Source organism: Trichomycterus rosablanca, chromosome 15 (genome assembly GCF_030014385.1).
Source record: "Trichomycterus rosablanca isolate fTriRos1 chromosome 15, fTriRos1.hap1, whole genome shotgun sequence".
NCBI classification, from domain to species: Eukaryota; Metazoa; Chordata; class Actinopteri; order Siluriformes; family Trichomycteridae; genus Trichomycterus; species Trichomycterus rosablanca.
The window spans coordinates 7151207-7175246 of NC_086002.1; the positions used below are offsets into that span (position 1 = coordinate 7151207).

Below are 24040 nucleotides of genomic sequence, written 5' to 3' on the forward strand. Positions count from 1 at the left end.
GTTAGTGTGTGTTGTGCTGGTATGAGTAGATCAGACACAGTAGCGCTGCTGGAGTTTTTAAACACCTCACTGTCACTGCTGGACTGAGAATAGTCCACCAACATAAAATATCCAGCCAATAGCGCCCCGTAGGCAGCATCCTGTGACCACTAATGAAGGTCTAGAACCAATTCAATGACCAACTCAAACAGCAGCAATAGATGAGTGATAAAAAAGCGATAAAAAAGTATGTAGAGAAATAGATGGACTACAGTCAGTAATTGGAGAACTACAAAGTGCTTCTATATGGTAAGTGGAGCTGATAAAATGGACAGTGAGTGTGGAAGCAAGGAGGTGGTTTTAATGTTATGGATGATCAGTGAATGTATAAACGACAAATAAAGGCATTCTATCTATGTCTGGAAAGGTCTACATCAGAGTGACTTTGGACTCTGGAGCACTGTTAACAATTCTATTGAGTAATAAATCAGGTTTCTTTACGTAGCTCTCTGGCTGGCAAATGCTAGCTGCTTCAATACCTAGTGCCAGTTCTAAAATTCGGTGGTTCCTGAACTAAGTTTGATGATTTATTCACTAACTTTTAGCTATATAATGTATGAATATAGATATGCAGAACTGGTGTGCACACACCACACTTCGGGCATATGACCTCACTAGAAAGGATCCTAATACATAATGCAAACACACGCCGATACAGTCATGAATTTGCACCGCTGCTTGTCGTTCACCTTCTCACACGCCGGCTTAAGGACACTAAGAGGCTTAGAGAAGCTGTGTACACTTGCTCACTGTTCATCCTTGTTTCTTTTTTTACTTTTTAATTCACACTTACTCACCCACACACACACTTACACTGCTTGCTGACACTTCTAGTTAGCAAACTAAAGCCAGCACGCAGTGCCTGCAGTGCTAGCAGCACACCCAAGCTGCACTGTCATTAGCATGCATGGCTATCTTTTAGACATTTAAGGTTAGCAGCTCCCCAGACTCACTCCCCTTTGGTGCACAAGCCTAGCTAATGTCTTTCTCTTTCTTTTGAATTCACACACTCACATACACACAGAGAGAAATACTTAAAGGGCTTTTAATTACCATTGGGCTTGATACTGATCCGAAACGCTGCTCATTGTCCAGTGTGATCATTAAGTGACTTGCTGTGCATTAGAATTAGCAAGCTTGTCTTAGATCTAACATCCAAGCAATGTCTGTTGCATCAATAAAAAATGAAATTGCAGTGTGTTCAAGAAAACATTTAATTTTCTTCCTTAGTTTATTCAGTGCATAAACAAACAAAAGCACAGAATACATTAAAATAGTGCAAAGAGTGGAAATTTGAGCATCAGCAATTATTATTATTATTGTTATTATTATGTGTATTATTATTATTATTTGTTATTATTGTTATTTTGTTATTATTGTTATTTTTGTTATTATTATTATTTTATTATTATTATAATTTTTTTTTTGTATTATTATGTTATTATTATTATTATTATTATTATTGTTATTGTTATTGTTATTACTATTATTATTATTGTTATTATTATTACTATCATTATTATTATTGTTGTTGTTATTATTATTTGTTTTGTTCAGCTATGCATAAATGTACCAGATTTTAAGTTATTATTATCATTATTTATATCGTTCAGTTATCAGCTACCAGATTGAACTGGATATTATTATTATTTATAACATTTATTATTATTATTATTTATTATTATTATTATTATTTGTATCATTTAACTATACGTGAATGTACCAGATTGTAGTGGAATAATCAGCAATGTAATTCTGCATAGCGCATTCCTCTCTTTTCATACCACTTCACCCACACGTTTGTTGTGTTGAACTTGCTCAAACAAATCTGACTCAACAAATCATCTAATTAACCGCCTGTTCAGATCTAAAAACAACTGCTTTAGTACTCTGCTGTGTAACATTTAGATTCATTCCAGTACATTTTTTTCCACTGATTTGCAGTGAGAAAACTGACATCTGTTCCTCGATCAACGAGAAATAAAAGTCCTTATGGGATGCAGCTCAGTTTCAGCTCAGGTTTTCTTTCACTATAAATGAAGCTACAGATCTGTTCTGAGGTTGCAGGCAGATGATGATTTTTAGTTGGTCAGATGCATGTGTTTATACCTTAGAGCTTCTGACATACGGCTGCCTGCTGAGGTGCAAACTAACAGCACTCATTTGGTGATCACACACCTCTGGAGATCACACCACAGTATTAGGCTACACAGGCAGGTAGCAGCGTTGGGCAGGCTACTTAATAATGCAGTTAGCTAGGCTAAAAAGTACTTGCTGTAGACCATATTTTGGTTTGAGCCCTGAGAACGACAGCGTTCCTCATGGATGAATCCAAGATGGCGGCGCGTTAACACGCAGCGGCCGCTCTGGGGTCGAAAAACTGTGTTTTTTTGTTGTTTTCAGGAAAAGTTTGTAAGTTTGTTTAGGACAGTTTTGTTTATAAACGTATGGAAACCACTTTTGACTTAGTTTACAACCGCCAGACACTGCTACAATTGAGAAAACAGTCAGAAACCAACCTGCAAGATGATCTGCAGCGAACTCTGCATGAACTCTGCCTACTTCGCGAACCAGGCCTGCAGTCCTCGGTGTTACCTGAAGCAGGTGACCGGGGGAGGGGGTGCCGCAAGCGGTGCTCGAGGAAGCAGAAGTGTGGAAAGCGTGGTCCGTGCTAGGCTAAAAGCTAACCCAAGCCGGCCGGCTCTACCATCGTTATTCCTCGCAAATGCATGCTCTCTGGAGAATAAACTGGACTGTATCAGACTTCAGCGAACTACCCAATGTGAGTACAGGGACTGTTGTGTTTTAATTTTCACTGAAACATGGCTTAGCGACAACATTCCAGACAGTGCCATTCAGCTAGACGGGCTAGCATCGTATCGCGCCGATAGAAATGCAGCTCAGTCCGGTAAAACACAAGGAGGAGGCGTTTGTGTTTACATTAACACCGAATGGTGCAAGGACTCTGTGCTTGTTGTGGTGTACTGTTCTCCGATGGTGGAATTTGCTGTTGTTAGATGCAGACCTTTTTATTTACCACGGGAATTCACCAGCGTGCTTATTGTCGCGGTGTATCTTCCGCCCAGCGCAAAAGCGAAGGAAGCATTGAGCGAACTTTACAGAGCCATCAGCGAACTGCAGAACACTCATCCAGACGGGCTGTTTATTATCGCTGGGGATTTTAATCATGCAAATCTCAAGTCTGTTCTCCCTAAATTCCATCAGCATGTGGACTTTGCTACGAGAGGAGCGAACACGCTGGATAATGTTTACACGAACATTGCCGGTGCGTACCGGGCGGAGCCCCGCCCCCACCTCGGATACTCAGACCACATCTCTGTAATGCTAATTCCAGCATACAGAGCACTCATCAGGCGCTTCAGACCTGTACAGAAACAGGTGAAAACCTGGCCAGAAGGATCCATCTCTGCTCTTCAGGACTGTTTTGAGTGCACTGACTGGGACATGTTTAGGGAGGCTGCAACATACGGCGATTACACTGATCTAGAGGAGTACACGACTTCAGTGACCTGCTACATCAGCAAATGCATTGAGGACGTCACTACCACTAGAACCATCACTTCCAGACCCAACCAGAAGATGACTCCAGAGGTGCGTGCACTGCTGAGGGCCCGAGACTCCGCTTTTAAAGCAGGTGACCAGCCGGCTCTGAGAACAGCGAGAGCCAGACTGTCCCGGGCAATCCGAGAAGCAAAGCGCGCACACGGCCAGAACATCCACAGCCACTTCCAGAACAGCGGTGACACACGGCGCTTGTGGCAGGGCATCCAGGCCATCACCAATACAGGACGACTCCACCCGTCTGTGACAGTGATGCCTCCCTTCCAGATGCGCTGAATGACTTCTACGCTCGGTTCGAGGCGCAGAACAACATGTTGGCGAGGAAGATGATCCCACCTTGTGACGACCAGGTGCTTCGTCTCACCACAGCGGACGTGAGGAGAACTCTGCACAGAGTCAACCCACGGAAGGCTTCTGGACCAGACAACATTCCTGGCCGAGTGCTCAAAGGATGTGCAGACCAGCTGGCAGATGTATTCACTGACATCTTCAACATCTCCCTGAGCAGCGCCATCGTTCCAACGTGCCTCAAGATGACCACCATCGTACCTGTGCCAAAGAAGTCATCTGTGTCATGCTTCAACGACTATCGTCCCGTAGCACTCACGCCTATCATCATGAAGTGCTTCGAGAAACTAGTCATGAGGCATATTAAGACACTACTGCCTCCCACCATGGACCCACTGCAGTTTGCGTACCGTCCTAACCGCTCAACGGACGACGCCATATCCACTACACTTCACCTGGCTTCTACACACCTGGACAGAAAGAACACTTACGTCAGGATGCTGTTCATAGACTTTAGCTCAGCATTCAACACCATCATTTCTCAGCATCTAATTGGAAAGCTGAGCACGCTGGGCCTGAACACCTCTCTCTGCAACTGGATCCTGGATTTCTTGACTGAGAGACCTCAGTCCGTCCGGATCGGTAAGAACACCTCCAGCACCACCACACTGAGCACCGGCGCTCCCCAAGGCTGTGTGCTCAGTCCACTGCTGTTTACTCTGCTTACGCACGACTGTACAGCAATGCACAGCTCGAATTCCATCGTTAAGTTTGCAGACGACACAACTGTGGTGGGACTCATCAGCAACAACGATGAGTCAGCGTACAGAGAGGAGATACAACATCTAACGGACTGGTGCCAAGTCAACAACCTGTCTCTGAACGTGGATAAAACCAAAGAGATGGTCATTGACTTTAGAAAGACACTAAGGGACCACTCCCCACTGCACATCGACGGCTCATCTGTTGAGATCGTCAAGAGCACCAAATTTCTCGGTGTTCATCTGGAGGAGAACACCAGTTCTATCACCAAGAAAGCCCAGCAGCGTCTCTACTTTTTGAGAAGACTGAGGAAAGCTCATCTGCCACCCCCCATTCTCACCACGTTCTACAGAGGAAAAATCGAGAGCATCCTGAGCGGCTGCATCACTGTCTGGTTTGGAAATTGTACTGCGTCGGACTGCAGGACTCTCCAGCGAGTAGTGAGGACAGCTGAAAAGATCATCGGGGTCGCTCTTCCATCTCTCACGGACATTTTTAACACCCGCTGCATCCGCAAAGCTCTCAGCATTGTGGACGATCCAACCCATCCATCACATGGACTTTTTACTCTGCTCCCGTCTGGGAGACGATACCGCAGCATCCGGACTAACACAACCAGACTGTGTAACAGTTTTATCCCTCAGGCAATCAGACTCCTCAACTCAGTACTGTAACAATTTCCTCCGGAAATTTTCTGCTGACACACACTAACCTGTATTGACTATGTTACTTGCATTTTTTGCACACCTCCTGGAACTGAACAAGTAATTTCTGCACCTTACTTGTATTTTTGCACCTTATTTACTTTTTAGGCACCTTATCGGCATTGCCAATTTTACGCTGCTAATGTACAACATGTCACTACCTCATGAACCATTGTACCATCTATTCACCATCATGTACTAACACTTGTCTTTAGTCCTGTCTTCTAATTACTTGTTTATATTAGGGATAATTAGGAATATCTTTTGTAGTTATTTATTATAGGTTTTTTTGTATTTATTGTTGTATTTTTACACTTTTGTATTGTCTTGCACTTTTTGTACCGTGTTACACCATGATCCTAGAGGAACGCTGTTTCGTTTCAATATGTACTTGTATGTAGCTGAAATGACAATAAAACCTCTGACTCTCTCTGACTCTGACTCTCTGATGCAGCAGCAGACTGTGTTAAGTGACAATGGTTTTCTGAAGTACTCCTGAGCCCATGCGGCTATATTTATCACAGTAGCATGACTGTTTCTCATGCAGGACCATGTGAGGGCTTGTAGGCCATGCACATTCACCAGACCTTGCCCTACGCTGACTGAGATTTCTCTGGATTTCCGGGATGTATGTTTATTTATTTATTTATTATTCATTCATTCATTCATTCATAACCACTGCTGGTTTGCTGCCCCCTGGTAAACTGGGCTTTTCTGGTAAACTTCTGGATTGCAGCATGCCAGTGGATAATGTAGTATTGATCGTTTGCTTGTTTCTAGCTGAATCTGTCAGAACTCCTCTGGGAAGAGACTTTCACAGCATTTTGGATTGTCTGTGGGAATTTGAGCCCATTTAGTTAAAAGAACATTTTTTAAATCAGGCATTAATGTTCATCAAAACCTTATAATATTTTTGCACAAGAGCACAAACCTGATAGAGCAAGAAAAGACCATACTGATAATTGTATATAATAATTGATTTTATACACCTCAGCAATGGGTGTGAAAATCTGAAATAACTCAGCCTAATAATTAAACTGTCCACATATTTTTGGCCATATAGTGTTTGTCACCCAGTGCATCAATATATGTGTCTCGGCACGGTGGCTTGATAGGTAGCACTGTTGCCTCACAGCAAGCAGGTCCTGGGTTCGATCCGCAGGTGGGGCGGTCCGGGTCCTTTCTGTGTGGAGTTTGCATGTCCTCCCCGTGTCTGTGTGGGTTTCCTCCAGGAGCTCCGGTTTCCTCCAACAGTCCAAAGATGTGCAAGTGAGGAGAATTGAAGATACTAAATTGTCCATGACTGTGTTTGATATTAAACTTGTGAACTGATGAATCTTGTGTAATGAGTAACTACCATTTCTGTCATGAATGTAAGCAAAGACTTGACTGTACCCAGTGTGCTCATGATTTTAGCATGAACTCTGTGCTGCTATATTACATGTATTTACTAATTCTATGTTAAAAACTCAGTCCTGTTACTTTCAGTCCTGTAACCCAACAAAAAATTATCTTTAAACTACCACCAATGGACATTAAACCCCTCATAAATGAATATATAAAAAATAAATGGCAGTTGCAATGGAACACTCAAACAATAAACTACGAGATTTACCCCAACATCAGAAATAAACTAAAAATGCACCAAGGACAATGCACAGATCAAGTGATATATAGTAGATGCAGAATAGGCCATACTAGATTAACACACAAACACCTATTATTAGGAGAAGAACCCACACTTTGCATAGACTGTCATACACCAATCATCATAAAACACATTCTGACAGAATGCCTAAAATACAAGAGTGACAGACGTAAACTACATATGCCCAATACTTAAAAGAAATCTTTACTCAAGATAATTCAGAAATAATTCTAAAGTACTTTAATAATATAAACTGAACACATATTTACATTTACATTTTCTGCATTTAGCAGACGCTCTTATCCAGAGCGACTTACAGAAGTGCTTCCATAGTAAACATTTCATTTCTCAAGTTTAAGTAGACAACAGTCGAAGAACACAAATCTGCTGAAACCTGTTAGAACCAATTTTTCTTTTTTTTTTTGGAAATGGAAAAAAAAACACATATATATATAATGCAAAACAAATACAACTAGCATGAAACACCGATTCTTGCCGTGAATGTCATAGCTATGACAACATGGCGTTATAAAAACAAACAAACAAACTTTCAGTCCTGTTACTCATATACAACCTCTTCCACTTAGAAAGATGGACCAAAACACATCCATCTACTACTACACATTCTGAGTAGTTAAGTACGTCAATGGATTCAGTGTTGAACAAAGATAAAAAATTACTACATGCCGAGTTACTACATGCAAATGAACCCATACATAGCAGTAGGTGTGAAAATCTGAAATAACTCACCCTAATATTTAAATTGTCCTCATAGTTTTGCCCATATAGTGTTTGTCACCCAGTGCATCAAATCTGTTTCTGAAATGAATAGCTTAATGTATCTGTTGTTCTGAAGTTTGACATTAACTGCATATGTGAAATGCTAAAAAAAAAATTTGTATTTATTTATTTTTTATTTTCACCTTTAATGTGCCCTATAGTCACAAGTCTATAATCACAGACTTGATGTAGGCTTTTGCAAATGCAGCCAGACTCAGATGTTTTTCTTTGTAAGACAAGGCTTACAAGGCACAGCCCAGACATATGAAGAATACAGATGTCACATGCAGTACACAACCAGTACGTGCAGCTCTTTTAATGTTACTGTGCTCCTTTTGGTGGCCTTACGGACCAGTTTTCTTTCTGTGCTTTTATCAATTTTGGAGAGACGTCCAGTTCTTCATTTACTGATGACTGTTTTCTCTGTGTTCCATGGTACATGTAATGCTTTAGAAATTTCTTTATACTTCTTCTGATATTTTTGAACAATGAGATTTCTTTGATGCTTTGTAAGCTCTTTGTGGACCACGGCTTTTGCTGCAAGATGTAAACAAAATAAATGTCGGGAAAATCCTATTAGAAGAGCTGAACTTCTGCAATCACATAATTTTATTTATTTTTTCCATCTCTAAGCAGTTTCAGTTTGTTTGAACAGTTGAATCAATTGAACTGCACATATATTATGTGATGCAGTTAATATGTATACATTTTTCTTTTAGAAATCTAGCATTTTAACAGTAGTGTGTAGACTTTATATATCCACTGTACAGTATATCATACACCGATCAGGCATAACATTATGACCACCTTCTTAATATTGTGTTGGTCCCCTTTTTGCTGTCCCATACTTAACAAACCGTAATGCACTGTGTATCCTGACACCTTTCTATCAGAACTAGCATTAACTTCTTCAGCAATTTGAGCTACAGTAGCTCGTCTGTTGGATCAGACCAGCCTTCACTCCTCACGTGCATCAATGAGCCTTGGTTGCCCATGACCCTGCCTTCCTTGCTTGGACCACTTTTGATAGATACTGACCATTTGGAGATGCTCTGACCCAGTCGTCTAGCCATCACAATTTGGCCCTTGTCAAACTCGCTCAAATCCGTATGCTTGCCCATTTTTCCTGCTTCTAACACATCAACTTTGAGGATAAAATGTTCAATTGCTGCCTAATATATCCCACCCACTCACAGATGCCATGATGAAGAGATAATCAGTGTTATTCACTTCACCTCTCAGTGGTCATAATGTTATGCCTGGTTGGTGTATTCCTCGTTTTTGGAAGCTGGGGTCAGGGTGCAATGTCAGCCATTGTATGGCGCTCTGGGTTGAGAGGGTTAACTGCCTTGCTCAAGGTTTTAACAGTGGCTGCATGGCAGAGCTTATATTCGAACCCACAACTCACAACCTCAATTGATAAACCAAAGCTCTTCCCTCTAGGCCTCCACTGTCCTTTATGTGAAGTTTGTGAAAGTCAAACTAATTTCTCCCTTTAAAAAAAATGGCCCTGATATTACATCTAAACTATTAGCGTTACTTCTTGTAGCAATTGGCTGGCAGCATCCGGCTGAATAATGGTAGATATGAATATGCAGAATCTGTGAAGTGGCACGTGTACTCTAGCACCTCTAGCTGAATCATTAATACAATCCATATCAGTGTAAATGTCACATCCTTCACTAGCATTCAGCTCTCTTGTGAAAAGTAAGCAGATCGCAGGTTTCTGTATGTACTATTCTGCTCTAGGCAGACGGCTGCATTCTTTCTAGCACTTTCCCTAAAGACCGAGATCGACCTAGTTAGGAAAGTCTGGTGCACCTTAAAGAATATTTACAGAATGGTATCCAGATTCAGAATGATATGATTTACTAATGGATTCATATTAAATGTTACATGTTTCACAACAGTATGTTGTTGAGTGGTGATGCTTTCAATTAGGGAACTGTGTAAGGTAGGGTGACCATATTTTAGCTTTCAAAAAAGGGGACACTTGACGAAGTTGGGGGTGGGTAGGGGATAAGGTGTGTTGGATTGGCAAAGTAATTTTATGTAATTGGTGGCACCATGGCAATGTGTATAAAGTAGGGGTTTCAATATTTGACAAATTTCTGGTGATTTAGAAATCACTGTTGACGGTTTTGAACATTTTGGAGCACTCCGATAGTGTGAGCTTAGTGGGTAGAGCTTTGGACTACAAATCAAAGGGGTGAGAGTTTGAATCCCAGCTCTGCCATGCAGCCACTATTGGGCTCTTAAGCAAGGACCTTAACCCTCATGGCTCTAGGGGCACCGCACAATGGCTGGCCTTGCACTCTGACCCCAACTTCCAACAATTTCATTGTACTGTAAACCTGTAGATGTACGTATGACAGGGTGTACAGTAAAGGTGTTCTATTTTACAGCATTCTTGCATTCTACCTGGTCACATTTGTACCCACAGGCTTTGTTTAAATAGAACATTGCTGTTGTGGAATATGTACGATAAACCCAAATTTGATTTCTTGGATTGAGTTAATTTTGCTGTCTGTATGATTAATTTGTTGTGTTGTTTTGTAATGTACTTGAAGCCAAGTAAGCAAAGTGTTCAGTTTAGTTATTGTACTGCATCCTCTGGAGTTTTTCTGTGATTAGAATATGCAGGGAAAACCATTTTTCATTTATGCAGATGTATTAATAACACATCACCAAGAGTCATAAAGTATTAATGAAATGAAATAACCATATGGTCTTGTTTTTTTTAGGTAATTCTCATGCTGACCAAGCTGTATGATTTTAATCTGGGTAGTGTGACTGAGAGCTCCTTGTGGAGGTAAGACTGCAAAGGAATTTTACAATCAATTACTTTTGGGAAAATGCATTAATTCATTAATTATATTTCTTTAATTGTATTTTTTGCATTAATTGTATTTTGCATTAATTCATTAATTTTATTTTTTTTATTATTGAATTATAAATTGTGTACATTTAGCCTGTAATTGTGTACAGTGTGTACATTTAGCATGTAAAATCCTAATTTAAACCATTCTAGACAACAGCTTACAAAAATGGGCAGCACTGTCGCCTCACAGCAAGATCTTGGGTTTGAAAGGGAGTCCTTTATGTGTGTAGTTTGCATGTTCTCCCTGTGTCTGTGTGGGTTTCCTCACACAGTCCAAACACATGCAGTCAAGATAACTGAAGATACATAATTTCTCTACCTGTGTGTGTGTGTCTGTTCTTTGATAACAAAGGAAACATGTCCAGGGTCCCTGTATCTTTCTTGAACATGTGTTTCTTTCAACTGAGCCACAGACTAGACATTGTCTGGACATTCTCAGAAATCACATGTATTTAATCCGGGGGGAAGAAAAGCTGATGTTGGTTGAAAAAAAACCTGGCTTGAAACAGATGTTCCAATTCATCACAAAGGAAAACAAAATGCTTATGTTTGATTTTAGTCAAAAGAACATATGGAGGATCAGGCACTGATGCGAGACAAGATATCCTGGCTCACAATGGACATTCAATGTTTAGTGGAGTTGCGGTCATGGATACTGAGCAGGCCACTGTATTTACTTGTAATATTTAAGTAAATATATTTTATAGTGGGCGGCATAGTGGCTAAGTGGGTAGCACTGTCACCTCACAGCAAGAAGGTCCTGGGTTCGATCCCCAGGTGGAGAGGTCTGGGTCCTTTCTGTGTGGAGTTTGCATGTTCTCCCCATGTCTGTGTGGGTTTCCTCCAGGAGCTCCGGTTTCCTCCCACAGTCCAAAAACATGCAGCCAGGTTAATTGGAGACACTGAATTGCCCTATAGGTGACTGTGTGTGTGTGTGTGTGTGTGTGTGTGTGTCTGCCCTGCGATGGACTGGAGCCCCGTCCAGGGTGTTACTGTGTGCCTTGCGCCCATTGAAAAGCTGGGATAGGCTCCAGCACCCCCTCCCTGTGACCCTGATTGGATAAGCGGTAAGACTGAGTGAGTGAGTGATGTTCCAATTCATCCCAAAAAAATGCTTGAACAATTTAGTCAAAAGAACATAGGGAGGATCAGGCACTGATGTTGGACAAGATTGTCTGGCTCACAATGGACATTCCAATTTATTTCAGGGGTTGTGGTCAGGGATACTGAGCAGGCCACTGGATTTACTTGTAATATATAAAAATTTAATATAAAAAGTACATACAGTGTATAGCTTATAGCTACAGTAATTATGCTATTATTCACACTGGCTTCATAGATACAAAGCTATTCAGACTTTGAAAATTGTTATTGGACATTTAACATATTATCAGGTTGTGTGAGCAAACATTGAAAGGATAGAAAATGTATTAAAAAAGAGGAAGTTAAACTGAAATTCAGGTATAAATTCAAAAGAATGATGAACTGATGTGGTGTTAATAATAAAACTTTACATGGCTAAAGCTATTTAAATGGGAAAATGTTTTAGAGCACCCAGTCTCATCCATAAATCATAGCGTTTTAAGCACATGGCTGCCAGTGGAACCAACTTTTTTGTCTTTTTAAGGGTGTTACTGTCAGCAGAATAAATTATACAGTGCTCCGATCCGAACAAATGCCTCTAAACTTCACCTTGTGGCATGACAACGACCCCAAAACAGACTTCTAAAGTAATTACAGAATTTCTCAGGGCTAGAAAGTGAAAATGTTCTTGGTCGGTCAAGGTAGTCACCCAAGCTGCGTTCATAGCTGAGCTGAGCTGCTTTATACAGTGTTCTCAAGACTAAAAGTCAAACGGTCACTGAGACCACAGGGAAGATAAATAGTTGTGTTGTAGGTCTAGAATATACCCAGAATTCCAGCTTTTAGGCACACTTATACAAACATAGTTTATTTGACAATATTTTATGGTAGGGACCAGAACCATAACTCTGTTATAGTCACATCAGTAACTCATCAACAGCAGAAAGTCACATGATATGAATCTATAATTAATAACTGAATTAATTTTATACCAATATTAAATACATTAAGTTAATACATTAAATATTTTTTGTTATTTTTTATTTTGTTCTCTTTGGGTATTTTCCCAAAGTCACACTATAGTGTTTAAAACACTTTTTTTTCAATTTGGTCATTTCCAGTTCCCATTCTAAGTTCTTTGTCACACAAACACTGGCCAAAGAGGACCAAAGGTGAGGACCAAAGCCTAGTACCATGTATGAAGAGCCACCATGACTAAACAGGGTGGTGACAGTATTAAGACTTTACCTTTAAATCTGGGTGGGTTAGTACATTAAAGTGAGGCGCCACCTGATTGGCCTGTTTATATTTGTTTATATCCAAATCAAATTAATTAAATTAGGTTATGATTTGTGTCAGTTAAGGACAATTTGCACAGTGCTTTAATTTTGATCATTCTTTTGATGTGTTTCACATATAAATAATAATCAATTTTTTTTATTTTATATTAAGAAAATCAATGTTATATAAAAAAATCTGTTATAACTTGAGTAGGACTAGACCATTTAATATAGTGGAATAGTCATTAAATCTCAGTTAAGTATTTCCTAACATTAATCCAGAGCCCATGGATCATAACTCTCCTTGCTTCCACATAATGCACATATGCTCAGTGTGGACAGTACAAGTTTCTTCTACAATTCACAGCCCTGAGACTTTTAACCAGAGGCAATTGGGTGTTAAGAGACAGATAAAGCCACATTAGACCTTTATGATGTGTCCATCAGTGTAGTCATTGCTATAACTCCCCCTCTTTTTTACTCCTGCATATAAAAACATGCTTCATTGGCTGCCAGAGGACATTTATTTATGGTTATTAGAACCATCTAGGGCAGAGAGAAAAGCTCAGATATCACCAGAACCAGTGTACATTCAGGTAATCATTAAACCTTTTCTACTATTATAAGACCTGGGCAGCTGCATAACCAGATGTTGGAGTTTCCTCATGTGCAGTTTTAAATAAAGAAGAGTACAGGTCGTGATGTGAAGTCTTTGTGAATATTTATTAAAATACATTTACAAGAATTATAAAATCTAAATCTATAAAATATGAACTGACACATTCCTCCAGGGGCATCAAGGAATCAAGGAGGGTTTATTGTCATTCACATCACATGTGGTACATGAGGTGGAACGAAATTATGACCCAAGGTCCCAGTTACACCCAATAAAATATCTAATATATACAATACAGAAGAATAATCATAGTATGAAAAATATTTACAAATATAAAAAGTAGAAGTAAATGTAGCAATGTAAAAATGTAGAAATGTAGCAGCAACATGAACAATAAGAGTGCATTTAACTTATAAGCATGGGTAGTAGAACTGAGTAGCAGCATAATAAAATGACCAAGTGCAAGGTGCAAAGACAGTGTCTTATTGTGCGTAAATGTAAGGTGTCCAAGTGTACTCTGAAAGTGTCAGTGCAGAGTGTTTTTCGAGGTGGAGTTTGAGAGTCTTACAGCTTCGGGAATGAAGCTGTTTCTCAGTCTTGTTGTTCTACACTTAATGCTCCGCAGCCTCCTGCCTGAGGGGAGCGGGACAAAAAGTGAGTGTGCTGGGTGAGTGGGGTCCTTCATGATGCAGGTGGCCCTTTTCCTGCATCTGGAGGTGTAGATGTCGGTGGTGGTGGGGAGGCTGACTCCGACCGTCCTCTGTGCCGCCTTCACCACTCTCTGCAGAGCTTTCCTGTCTGCAGCCGAGCAGCTTCCATGCCACACGTTGATGCTGGAGCACAGGACGCTCTCCACCACACATCTGTAGAAGGAGGTGAGGACTGAGCTCCCGAGTCCGGCTCGCCTCAGCCGCCTGAGGAAGTAGAGCCGCTGATGTGCCTTCTTGACCAGACAGGAAGTGTTGTTGCTCCAGGTGAGGTTGTTACTCAGGTGCACACCTAAGTACCTGTAGCTGGAGACCACTTCCACCTCAGATCCTCCGACGTGCAGGGGGAGGTGGGCGTGTCTGCTCCTTCTGAAGTCCACGATCATCTCCTTCGTCTTCTTCGTGTTGATGCAGAGGTTGTTCTTTCTGCACCAGTCCTCCAGGTGTTCCACCTCCTGTCTGTAGTTGGACTCATCATTGTTTGTGATGTTTCCAACCACTGCTGTGTCGTCCGCAAACTTCACAATATGACAGCCCGGATGGAGAGGTGAGCAGTCATATGTGAGCAGTGTGAACAGGAGGGGGCTCAACACGCAGCCCTGAGGGGAGCCAGTGCTGAGGATAGTGGTGGAGGAGGAGATGTCATGGATCTTCACCGACTGCGGCCTGTTGGTCAGGAAGTCCAAGACCCAGTTGCAAAGGGAAATGCTCAGTCCAAGTGAGAAGAGTTTGTTTGTTAGGGTCTGGGGAATCATGGTGTTGAAAGCAGATGTAAAGTCCGCAAAGAGCAAACGGACATAAGAATCCTTCTGCTCCAGGTGGGTGAGTGCAGTGTGGACCACAGAAGAAATGGCATCTTCTGTGGAGCGGTTCTGTCTGTATGCGTACTGGTGTGGGTCCACAGTGATGTCGATGGTGGCTTTGATGTGGGTCATAACCAGTCTTTCAAAGCACTTAGTAACTATCGGCGTGAGGGCTATTGGCCGGTAGTCATTCAGACCAGTCACTGTGGAACTCTTGGGGACCGGGATGATGGTGGCGGTCTTCAGGCAGGTGGGAACAGCTGCTTGGATGAGGGAGACGTTGTAAATGTCCGCCAGGACCTCGCAGAGCTGATCCGCACATTCCTTTAGCACCCGCCCGGGAATGTTGTCCGGGCCAGCAGCTTTCCGTGGGTTGATCTTTTTAAGAGTCTTCCTCACTTCTGCTGGTGTAACGCTGAGGGGCTTTTCTCCAGGTGGGGGGGTGAGTCTGGTGCTGGGGGGGGTGTCAGGGTCCTCAAAGCGGGCGTAGAATTTGTTGAGGGCTTCGGGCAGGGACGGGTCTTTGGGGCATTGTGCATCACTGGATTTGTAGTCTGTGATGCACTTAATGCCCTTCCACATGCTCCGTGGATCCTGGGAGGAGAAGTGTCCCTGGATTTTCTGAGCATATGCAGCTTTTGCTCTTTTTACCCCTGCAGTCAGCTCTCTTCTAGCCCTCCTGAGCTCTTGTGAGTCACCAGACCTGAAGGCAGCATCCCTGGCTTTCAGCAGAGCACGCACCTCTGCATTCAGCCAGGGTTTCTGGTTCGGGTAGCAAGTCACAGTCTTGGTGGTGGTGACATCCTCCACACACTTGCTGATGTACCCCAGAACAGAAGATGTGTAGTCCTCCAGATCCAGCTCCCCCTCACACTCAGCAGCCTCCCTGAAGATCTGCCAGTCTGTGCAGCCAAAGCAGTCCTGCAGCACCGCGTCGCCGTCGCTGGGCCACACAGTGATGGTCTTCTGTGTGGGTTTGGAGCGTCGCAGCGGGGGGTGGTATGCAGGGACCATCAGGATGGAGATGTGGTCAGAGAGCCCGAGGTGGGGGCGGGGCTAAGTGGGTAGTACTGTTGCCTCACAGCAAGAAGGTCCTGGGTTCGATCCCCATGTTCTCCCCGTGACTGTGTGGGTTTCCTCCGGGATCTCCGGTTTCCTCCCACAGTCCAAAGACATGCAAGAGAGAAGAATTGAAGATACAAAATTGTCCATGACTGCGTTTGACATTGAACTTGAGAACCGATGAATCCTGTGTTACGAGTAACTACTGTTTCTATCATGAATGTAACCAAAGTGTGTAAAACATGACGTTAATACAAAATAATACACACACACACCGATCAGGCATAACATTATGACCACCTCATTTCTACACTCACTGTCTATTTTATCAGCTCCACTTACCATATAGAAGCACTTTGTAGTTCTACAATTACTGACTGTAGTCCATCTGTTTCTCTGCATACTTTTTAACCTGCTTTCACCCTGTTCTTCAATGGTCAGGACCCCCACAGGACCACCACAGAGTAGGTATTATTTGGGTGGTGGATCATCCTCAGCACTACAGTGACACTGACATGATGGTTGTGCTGGTATGAGTTGATCAGACACAGCAGTGCTGCTGGAGTTTTTAAATACCCTGTCCACTCACTGTCCACTCTATTAGACACTTCTCTAACTAGTTGGTTCACCTTGTAGATGTAAAGTCAGAAATGATCGCTCATGTATTGCTGCTGTTTTAGTTGGTCATTTTCTAGAACTTCATCAGTGGTCACAGGACGCTGCCCACGGTGAGCTGTTGGCTGAATATTTTTGGTTGGTGGACTATTCTCAGTCCAGCCGTGACAGTGAGGTGTTTAAAAACCAGGGGTCCAGTCAGTAACTGTAGAAGTACAAAGTGCTTATATATGGTAAGTGGAGCTGATAAAATGGACAGTGAGTGTAGAAACAAGAAGGTGTTTTTAATGTTATGGCTGATCTGTGTATATATATATCAGAATCAGATTATATATTCGAGTTAACGACTATTAAATTCGCACAGTGCTTTGATTTTGATCATTCTTGTTATGTGTGTGACATATGAATCAGTCAATCAAAAAATGAAAAGGGGGACGGGGGAAATAAGAGTGAAAAGTTTAGACAATATTCAAGTTGCCAGTAAAGAAAAAAAAACTTTTGCCACCTTAGAATAATGAATGGTTGCACATATGTTTCTCCCAAGATCTTCCAAACATTTGCATTTTTTCCCCATTATATCTCAATTTAGTCATATCCAGTTATTTTGGTTATATCTGTTCTCCGCTGTTGCTCCGCGCTCCTTCTAACATGTGTGCATGCGCTTCTTTTCACCTGCTCAAGACTCGCTGTATTTGAGTTTTACCAAATCGGAAGAGCAACAGGATCTTATGATGGAGAACAGCCAATGAAGATTAAAGTCGAGCCAAGTTCTTGTCAGGGATCAGTAACAGTACCAGAAACTCCCCACCAATCACTTTGGTAAATTTATTTGCAGTCCTCTGCAAAGCTGCCATCTAGTTCATACACTTACAGTGGTTTATGCTGCAGCTCAGTAATTCAGTTAGTGACTTTATATAACCCAGTGTTTATTCATCAAAATGTACCTACATACATAAACTTACAGGCCCTACGTGTTCCAATAAGCAAGAGATGATGATTACATTCTGAGGTTTAGCATGTTGCAATTGATTTTAGCAGAATGTTCTTGACTTAATGAATTATGCTGGATTGTTACACGGATTCACATCAAAAGCACTGGTTTCTGTAACAGTTAGGATTATGAACTATTACCAAATAATTAAGCACTTCAGATATGTATATATGCAGACAGATATGATGCAGTGTGCATGTTAGGGGTAATTTACCAAGAACAGGTGTGCAAATTACAACACATGAACAGAGAATGCAAAAACAATATGTAAATTAGGATTGTAGTTTTGATGCCAGCAGCACTCATATTTTGTGGAAGATTAAAAGCTCTGTTCAGTCGAGAGTGCAGTTCCAAAACCTTCTCATTACCAGCAGGGAAACTTGGTCTGTGTCCTCACGTTATATAGTTCATAATGAACTGTCAATGGCAATGTGATTGTTACTAAGTTATTTTTTTTTATTGTATGTTAAGTGTGTGCTAGAGGTTTGGCTTTGGGCTTTAGAGTTTGTACTAGGTATGTAATGATACACTCTACCCACAATGCGATACGGTTTATGATACGATTTTGTCTTGATTTTTTTTTACTGTATTTGTGCTTATCTTTTATATGCCCTTTTATTTCTGAGGTAGGTACAAACTATGCCAAATAATGCTTATTGTGTAAAAAACTAAAATGAAATTTTAAAACAAATCCAACATATATAAATAAATAAATAATACAAATAAAGAGTATCAGAGGATAAAGTATCCTCACATAAATAAATTTGGCTGGAAATATCTGAACCTGGCAACCCTGTAGTGATGTCAACCAGGTGAATAGTGCCAGTGCCCCCTGCTGTTCAAAGTGAATATTGAATTATCTTAAATGAATAACCGATTTGAATTGTGGCACATGTGCACCGATTTTTAACTGTCTTGTGGTGCATCGTTACATCCCTAGTTTGTACACATGTACACCTGCTCATTCATTTAATTATTCATCCAATTTTCCATCGTTAAGACCTCCAGCGGCAGTAGAATTCATAAAATAATCCAGACACAATGTCAGAAACTGCTGATCTTTAAACACAAAAGTATTTACAGTTCACACAAAACTGTGTAAAATAAATAAAGAAATAAATAAATCAAATCCAGTAAAAGGCAGTTCTGTGGGTCTGTAATAATAAGAAAAGTCAAATATAAATGGACTGGCTGGTTTGAACTGACAGGGAAGCTATATCATTAACTATCATAGTGAGCAGAAAAGCATCTCAAATTGCACATGTTGAACCGAGGTGGATGGGCTACAACAGTAATAGGACCACACTGAATTTTATTCCTACTAGCCAGGTAAACGTATATAAGATTAGCCTGGGCACAGACTGACTCAAATTGGACAGTTTAATGTTCTTAGGTCTGACAAACCCTGATTTTTGCTGAATCATGAAGATGGTATAGTCAGATTTTAAAAATTTTACATTTTACAAGCTCTGTCCACATAAATCCCCTTCTCTTAAATTATAAAACCTACTGCACTTACTGTAGCAAGATTCTTCCCATCCACATAACTCTCAAAAAGCTAGGTGGCAATAATACATAAGTAGTAAAATAAACAACTAAGGAACTTTATTAACATATACTGTGCAATATATGAACCTGTAGGTCAGGACTGTTTAACTAACTGGGCTGCCAGTTAGTAATGGTGTGTAATAATATAAAATATGAAATGTACTTTTTTTAGTGCAACCCACCAAGCCATTGTGGTCCCAAATACAGTGCACTACCTTTCTAAAGAGGTAGTTAGAATAGTTAGAACATTACTTAATTGGTATTGTATCACTTAAACATACTTTTAATTACAGGTGTTTGTCAGAGAGCCAGAAGGGTTTTAAATAAATATATAAATACATGTATCATGTAACAGCACCGTTTCAGCTTTTTTAATTGACAATTAAGCTGATACAGCCCACTTGTGTGTTATTTTTGTTTCGCCCATGACTTCCACACTGTATAAGTATGTGGATACATGCTTTGGGTGTAAGAGTGAGGTGTGATGTGTGTGAGAGGGAGAGAGAGAGAGTCACAAGGAGTTAACATTATGGTGTGCAATTTACCTGTCTACATTAAAAAGTACTTTTACTCTTTAAAAAAAACTTCTTACTATAGTGTTTTTAAAGAGCCTTATTTAAGGCAAAACAGCTGTACAACTGCTTTATCCTGATCAAGGTTGCAGTGGGTCTCATTCATTGGGTAGATTGTAGGAAACACCACAGACAGGTTGCTAGTTCATCACAGGGCAGACACACACTCACACTTAATACTTAGTACATCCAATTAATCTGACTGTATGTCTTGGACTTGCTGGAGGAAACCAGAGCACCTGAAGGAAACCCACACAGACACAAGGAGAACATGCAAACTTCATAAAGAAAGGACCCTGCCTGACCAGAAAGGCCCCCTCACGGATACAGTGACAACAGTGTTCAGCAGAAGTTAGACCAGGGACAGTGGTAGCCTAGTGGGTAAAGCTTTAGGCTATCAACTGAAAGGTTTGAATCCCAGATCTGCAGCCACTGTTGGGCCCTTGAGCAAGGCCCTTAACCCTCTCTGCTCTATGGGTGCCGTGCAATGGCTTACCCCAGCTTCCAAACAAGCTGTGAAGAAAGAATTTTGTTGTACTGTACACCTGTATATGTATACATGACAATAAAGGCGTTCTCATCTATAGGAACTAAACTTTACTGTTATTATTCAAGACTTACTTTTTTACTGAGAATATACAGGGTTAAAGAATATACAGGTAGGTTGCAGGTTACTGTGCTTACATCTCAGAACCTTATATTCTTACAACTCGATTTGGAACACAGCCTGTCCAGAATTTAAAGAGGTATGGAGGTAATAGGGCCATTGGGGGCTTTAAAAACAATAAAATGGATTTTAAAATCAATTTCCAAAAAGAGAAGCAAGCACTTTATTCAAAAGCAGGACTATAATTTAACCTCTTTGAAGTTCAGGTAAAGTTCAGGCTGGGCAGCGGAGCATTAGTGCACGCAGAGAAGCAACTATTTATCTGAGAGACACTGAATACCCGTGCGGCCTTGAGCAAAGGATTTTACACACACACGAGTTTGGACATTAAATACAGTAGCATAACTGTTTCTGTGACATTGTTACAGTATAGCGATGTACCTTTTTTCTAGATCTAATTTTTTAATATCATGGAAAGTTATTAAAGGTTTATAACAGTAGAAAAGTGAATTAGTTAACAAAATGTAAGTATAAGAGCGTGGAGGTTCTATTTCACAGAAGAAAGTGGCGTAAACATTACACAGGAACAGCCGCATGGCATTAAATCACATGCCTTTTGAAATGGGCTATGAGGAGCTGATCAATAGAAAGATGATGTAATTTTCCAATAGCCCAATGTGACCCTGCATCGACGCCTTGCTATGCTCATGAATCACCTCCTGCCATCTGGGTCTGGAGAGAATAAAGTACTTCATCAGAAGTGTATTTCATCAGCTCCGTAACCATTTCATTATAAATCTCCACAGGAAAAGGACCCTCCAGAATCGGGCTATTTATTGTCTGGCTTGGCACGAGTTGTTTTTTATACTGGTCCCAAAACAGCTTTTATGAGAAGCGGGATAGTTTGGGTACCATAAGTTTTAGGGCACCGTAAAAAGTGCAGGTTCTAGCAGGGATATTTCAGGTTGTGAGTGTTTACTAATTACAGACACTATACTATATTTATCATGTAATGTGGCTTAGCTTCTAAAGTAGTTTGCCATTGAGCCACGTTGAAGTCGTGTTTTATTGCTTTGCTATTTTTGGCTAGCAGAGGGGGCACTGAGGAACATATGATTGATGTTTTGCATTAATATGCTTCAGGTGGGAGTCTTTTCATATGTTACAGTTTCTCTTTCATAGACTTGCCAGTTTCTTTGTTTGGCAAACTTGCTTTCACTGGAATCGTGATACTGATCTTTTTGCAGCGCCTTTGTGGCACATGACAAAACTACCCTGAAAGATTGAATTACCCCAGAGGCTGTGTGATGCCCTGTATTGTAATTAATGTCCAGTTCATCTGTTAAGTATTAAAATGTGTAAAGTTGTGGCTCTGTGTAGGGTACTGGATTTTTTCTTTACCAAACCTTGTCCACTTATGTTTTTAAAAAACACAATCTTTCTTAAAAAAAGGGAAGGATCTTCTTTTTAAAACTACTGCCACTTAATTAACATATCATTATTTGTATATAATTAATTGACACCTATGGTGGTGTCCAAATACTTTTGTCCATACAGTTTAAATATATATATATATTTTTACCATTAAATGAATCACATGCTCAAACAAAGGACTGATTATACGCCACACATCTGATTGCTAAGAGAAGCAACAGAATTTGATTAAGTCTAAACGTGAGATCCCTTATCCATGAAATTGAGTGAACTCTTGATTACTTTAGTCTGAACTAGAAGAAGATTACAAGAGGTTGATGGAGGAGGTGGAAGGGGGGTGTAAAACTTTTAAAAGAAAGAGACACATTTCACATCTGTACTCGTATGAATATTTTATTTTGTTCGATCAGCATTAAAATAGTAAATGGAGCGAAAAAAAGAAAGCCGGCCTGCTTGAAGTAAAGGACAGGGTGAACACGTATTTATTGGATACAAGATGTAAATAAAAAAGTCTCATCATTTGGTCAGGCTGCATAGTGCAATGAATTCTTCTTATTCTAAAGCACTTGCCAATGTTCCTTACAACCAAGAACTTGAATTCAAATCTTGTTTCACGTCACTTGTAATAATAAAATTGACTTTATTTATTTACAAAAAATGTGTGAGTGGCTTGGTGGCACAGCAGCAAGTGTGGGCGACACATAGCTCCAGGTTCATAGGGACCTAAGTTTGAAGCTCAGTCTTGGTCACTGTCTGTGAGGAGTCTAGCATGTTCTCCCAGTGTTTTCAGCTCAGATAATTGGGATCTAATATCTAGATCAGAATTCATTTGTATGCATACGTGTCATTATATAATCCAGTATAATCCAGACTGTTTGTACTCGTATTGTTTGTCCATGCCTGATCTACGATTGGATAAATTAAACAGACAGACTTTAATAGCAGTAACTAATTCACTCAGTCTCAGTGTGTCTTCTCATTAAATTTCAGGTCGACCGACTATGGAACCACTTACCAGAAGCTTAATGAGAAAGTTGGAGTGAAAACCATACTGAGTTACTTGTACGTCAGCCCGAATAACAAAAGAAAGGTAAGTGGTTTCTTTTACTGTTCAATTCTCGGATATAATTTACACTACCGGGCCAAAAATATGCGGACACCCAGAGTGCCAATTAGGCAACATACTGTAGGTTATAATTTACATGACACCCCATAGTAGATTTCCATGACTAAGAAATCTGGTCCAATCCAATTACACAGCTTTATTTTCCCTCTACTAATGCAGATCTCTAATCTGCTGGAGGAGGGCCGTACTTAATACACACCCTCTCTAATATGTGCAGTTGCTATTGAGATGGGTTGACACAGAAAGCAGAATCGTGAACAGAGGGTCACGTCCTGCTCTCTTTTATTCACCATCTCTGTCTCTCAGACGCCTTTGACAAGCCAACAGAGGCCAGGGATGAGGAATCCCTTCCACCATCATGTCTGTAGATGCCCAGTCGTTCTAGGACATTTTAACCTTTTAACTGTTATACACAACAATAAAATTTAATAGTTAAAAGTAGGGTACTAGCTAGGTGCAGTGTAGACCACTTATTAAGTCATGACCATTGAAGAACTGCATGAATGGGGGCTAACAAAGCATGCAGAGAAACAGATGGACTACAATCAGTAATTGTAGAACTACAAAGTGCTCCTATATGGTGAGTGGAGCTGATAAAATGGACATAATGTTATGCCCATATATATGATATCAGATCAGCCATAACATTAAAACCACCTCCTGGTTTCTACGCACTGTCCATTTTTATCAGCTCCACTTACCATATATATATGGAAGCACTTTGTTGTAGTTCTACAATTACTGACTGTAGTCCATCTGTTTCAGTGCATGCTTTTTTAACCTGCTTTTATCCTGTTCTTCAACGGTCAGGACCCCCACAGGACCACCTCAGAAACAGGTATTATTTGGGTGTTGTATCATTCTCAGCACTGCAGTGACACTGACATGGTGGTGGTGTGTTAGTGTGTGTTG

General features: G+C 40.7%; 1 protein-coding gene across 1 annotated transcript in view; it reads left to right on the top strand.

The window, feature by feature from the left end:
• Positions 1-24040, top strand: part of LOC134329605 (VPS10 domain-containing receptor SorCS1) — a 230639-nt gene that overhangs the window by 127768 nt on the left and 78831 nt on the right. The window contains exons 2-3 of the mRNA XM_063010883.1: positions 10548-10615; positions 22993-23092. Of these exons, the coding sequence (XP_062866953.1) occupies positions 10548-10615; positions 22993-23092 (168 nt within the window). The remainder of the gene's footprint in view (positions 1-10547; positions 10616-22992; positions 23093-24040) is intronic.